Genomic DNA, 4214 nt, shown 5'->3' on the forward strand with positions numbered 1-4214 from the left:
GGGGGAGCTCACTAAGCTTCGTGCTTACGGTTTCAGTTTTTGGTTTCAGGTACTCAGTTTTCAAAAGAGGAGCTCGGTAGGAATGGCAACGGGGCGGGTTCGGGGCGGGGCATGGTGTCCCAAACCCGAACCCGATTTTCACATATGTACCCGAACCCGACCCGATACCCGACGGGTTTCTTATCGGGGCGCCCCGTCGGGGCTGAAACTTTCCCCGAACCCGACCCTAAACCCGAAACCCGATAATTACCCGATAACCCGACCCTATAACCCGAAATATGGCAGAAAAAAAAGAAGGAAAAACTACAAATACATAATGATAAATTAAGACGTTGCATAGGCTTAAAATACCAAATAAGTTCTTCAATCATTTAACCAAATAGAAATTACTAATAGTCTAATATTGTAACATCAACCAACCAACCAAAACATCCAAGTACACAACATGAAAAACTAATTCATCACAATAATACATTACCAATTAACATTAAAACAAAGTTACAAACTCAAAATCAAACAAAATCATCCAAACTTGTTGTCCCGCTTTCTTTAGTGTTTTCCTACAAAATATTAAACAAACTCAAAATCAAACAAAATCATGGAAACGATATAAAATTAATATTTTTAGAAGTGTCGTTTTACCTCTTCCACATCATAATCAAATTCAACAGAACGACAATATGCCTCGGTCTCTTCAGAACAAGTTGCTACATAAAATTAATATTATTAATATGCAAAAAAAAAATCACAATTTCATATAATTAATATAAAATAGTATACTACCTCGAATTTCATTCAACAACCAACTTTGAGCACACATTAAAGCCTCCAATGTCTTTGGATGAAGTCGACTACGATGAGGACTTACTAATCTTCCACTAGTGCTGAAAGCTGATTCCGAGGCAACAGTGGAAACAGGAATAGCTAATATATCTTTAGCTATCCTTTGTAGTGTCGGGTACTTAATCCCATTTGTTTTCCACCATGCCAACAAATCAAGTTCCATATCTTTAGGCAACAATTTCTCCTTCAAGTAGTTATCCAACTCACTCATACCTCCTGATTCATCATCATCTCTAGTAATAGAAGCAATATCCGATAAGAGCTTTTTGAATCCAACACGATGACCGGAAGAGATACTAGAACCAAATGAATATGAACCAGGAACTGAACCACCATAAAAACCTAATGTTTATTATAAAAATGTTAATAATTTAAGATATGATCTATTTATTATACAAACAATAAGAAGAATATAATACCTTCACTCTTCCTTTTTTTAGATGCATTACTTGACACGTACTCTTGAAACAAAGTTTGGACAAACGCCTCCAAATTTTGAAATTCAATCTTTGCCTTTTCTTCTCCATAAAGTACAGGAAAAAGTAACTCCACAAACTTTAATTTGTATCGTGGATCTAAAACCGCTGCCATTCCCATTACCCCATGAATTACAGACCAATACTTATTGAACTTAGAAACCATTTGGTCAGCCATCATCTTAATCTCCTCAATAGGAGATTTCGTCCACTCACGCAAAGAATACCCAATCTCACATATCAAAGGAAAGAAAACATTAGCTGTAGGATACTTTGAACCAGAGAACATAACAGTCACCTCATAAAAAAGTTGTAATCTTTCACAAATCTCACTAGCCAACTCCCAATCCTTTTCTGTAGGAAAACATGTATACTTCGAGTCTCTTGTCTTTACCCGATCGAAAACCTCTTTGTAGCTTATAGCAACACTCAACATCAAGAATGTAGAGTTCCGCCGTGTCTTGCAGTCAAGTATCAACTTCTTTGAGTATGGTATTCCCAACTGTTCTGCTGCTGTCACAAAATTTTGCTCCCTCTTTGGTGATGCAGACCAAAATGCAACACTCTCTCTGATTCTCTCAATCTCAAATTTAATGAGAGATAAGCCATCTTGGACAATAAGATTGAGAATATGTGCGCAGCAATGCATATGAAACAAATCACCATTCATCATTAGTGATTTTAGAGGAAGTTTCTCTAATAATATCCTGATAATTGCATCATTTGTGGTACAATTATCCACAGTAAGAGTTGACACTTTCCTATCAAGATTCCAATCACACAAAGTAGTATAAAGTATGTCGGCAAGAACATCAGATGTATGCGGACAAGGCACGTAAATAAACCTGTTTAAGAATATATAAATATATATGTTAATATTAACATATAAATAATAAGTACGTATAAATTATAGTTAAATAAGTATAATATACCTCATAATTCTGCTTTGCAAGTTCCAGTTTTGATCTACAAAATGTGCTGTCATTGCCATAAATCCTTTTTTTGATGATTAGATGTCCACATATCAGTAGTAACTGCAATTCTGCTTTTGGTCTTTGCTAACAAACTCATAGTTTTATCCCTTTCGTAATCATAAATTCTTTTGATGTCGTCCTTGATGGTGTTTCGACAAGGAACCTTAAACAAAGGTTGAAGACCTCCCACAAACTTCCTAAATCCATGATGCTCTACAATTGAAAGCGGATACTCATGCACAATAATCATTTCAGCCAAATCCTTCCTAGAAGTATCAACATTAAATGTATAATTTGAAACATGCGTTGTAGTACCATCTAATTTCTTTTTTTCTTGCACCAAGATAGATTGACGAATATCTGGATAAGGTTTGTGTAAACAACGCTGATAATGTGCAAGTAAATGTTTTGTGCCATTCTTGCTATCTGCACCCAACACTTTAGAGCAATGTTTACATCTTGCTTTAACTTCATCATTCAATTTAAATTTTATAAAATGTTGCCATGCCGGTGAACGTGTTGCCCTTTTCGAACCAACAACTTCATCTCCATCTTCATCAAAAACTGTGTCTGTATCATTAATATTTGTTCCATCTTGTTGATCCACAGAATCAGTATTTTGTTGATTAGAACCCGAACCTCCCACATCTTGACTACTTGCAGTTGGAGCATGATTTTAACTAGTTGAATTCATATTTCCTGAAAAATATTAGTTTACCTATCAGGACATTATTCTTAACCACACAAATGAAAAAGATACAGCCATACAGGGTCACAGTGAGCGATTGAAGAGAAATTACTTTACAGATACAGCCATACAGGGTCACACAAATGAAAAAGATATAGCCATACTTTACAGATTCACAGGGTCACACAAATGAAAAAGATACAGCCATACTTTACAGATTCACAGCCATCAGGACATTATTCTAAGAATTGATACATGGAAAGAAAGATTTACATTTACAAGTTATTCAGATTTATAAATAAGAAATTGATTTTAAGAAATTGATACAGGGAAAGAAAGAAACAGATTACAGTAGGACTGTAGGACACATATTCTAATTGATTTCAAGAATCCAAATTACCACAGGTAGTGTCGTAGTGACCGATTGAAGAGAAAGATACACATTTACAAGTCACAGTGACCGATTGAAGAGAAAGATACAAGTAGTGATCGATTACATATGCTCAATTTCAAGAAAAATGAAGAGAATTAAAGAAAGATGCGACCGAATGATCGATTACCTGTGATTGTTCCTTGTGCGTGAGCGTCACTGTGGCGTCGATCGAACTATCAAAGACAGTCGTTCGTAGAAGACGAAGAGAAGATTAGTAGAATGTCGGCTCTCGGTCTCGGCTATTAATGTCGGCTCTCGATCGAACTATCGAAGACGTCGATCGTCTATCGCAGGCTCGTAGCTTGCGATTTGGAATGTCCGATGTCGGCTCTCGGTCTCGGCTGTAACCTAGAAGAGTTAGTAGAAGACGAAGAGAAGAGTGAGAAGTGTGATTTGTTGCGATTTGCGAACGACGGAACAAGTTTTGTTACTGTTAGGGCTGAAGTGTAATATTAATATATATATATATATATATATATATATATATATATATATATATATATATATATATATTCGGGGCGGGGCGGGGCGGGGCAGACACAACCCACTCCCTGACCCGAACCCGGAAAAAATACCCGATAAGAACCCGAAACCCGGTCCGATACCCGATAGTGCTGACCCGACCCGACCCGAAAAATTCGGGAATCGGGTTTCCCCGTCGGGTTCGGGTTTTTTTGCCATCCCTAGAGCTCGGAGAGGTTGCAGTGCACACACCATAGACAGTTAGTCTGGGAATGTTTACTCTGATAATAAGATTATGTTTTGGATTAATACTCGGAAATTATGTTATGAATTATGAT

At 36.7% G+C, this 4214-nt stretch overlaps 1 protein-coding gene across 1 annotated transcript; it reads right to left on the minus strand.

The window, feature by feature from the left end:
* Window positions 1-244: 244 nt before the first annotated feature.
* On the minus strand, window positions 245-2304 carry LOC145049459 (zinc finger BED domain-containing protein RICESLEEPER 2-like). The gene is made up of 5 exons (XM_078997861.1): window positions 2252-2304; window positions 1263-2164; window positions 784-1185; window positions 643-707; window positions 245-560 (listed from the first exon to the last, which is right to left on the minus strand). The coding sequence occupies exons 1-5, from the start codon at window positions 2302-2304 to the stop codon at window positions 513-515; spliced, it is 1470 nt and encodes a 489-aa protein (XP_078853987.1). The 3' UTR covers window positions 245-512.
* Window positions 2305-4214: the final 1910 nt, after the last annotated feature.

Source organism: Lactuca serriola, chromosome 5 (assembly GCF_051521515.1).
Source record: "Lactuca serriola cultivar US96UC23 chromosome 5, Lser_US96UC23_V15, whole genome shotgun sequence".
In the NCBI taxonomy this organism is placed as follows: domain Eukaryota; kingdom Viridiplantae; phylum Streptophyta; class Magnoliopsida; order Asterales; family Asteraceae; genus Lactuca; species Lactuca serriola.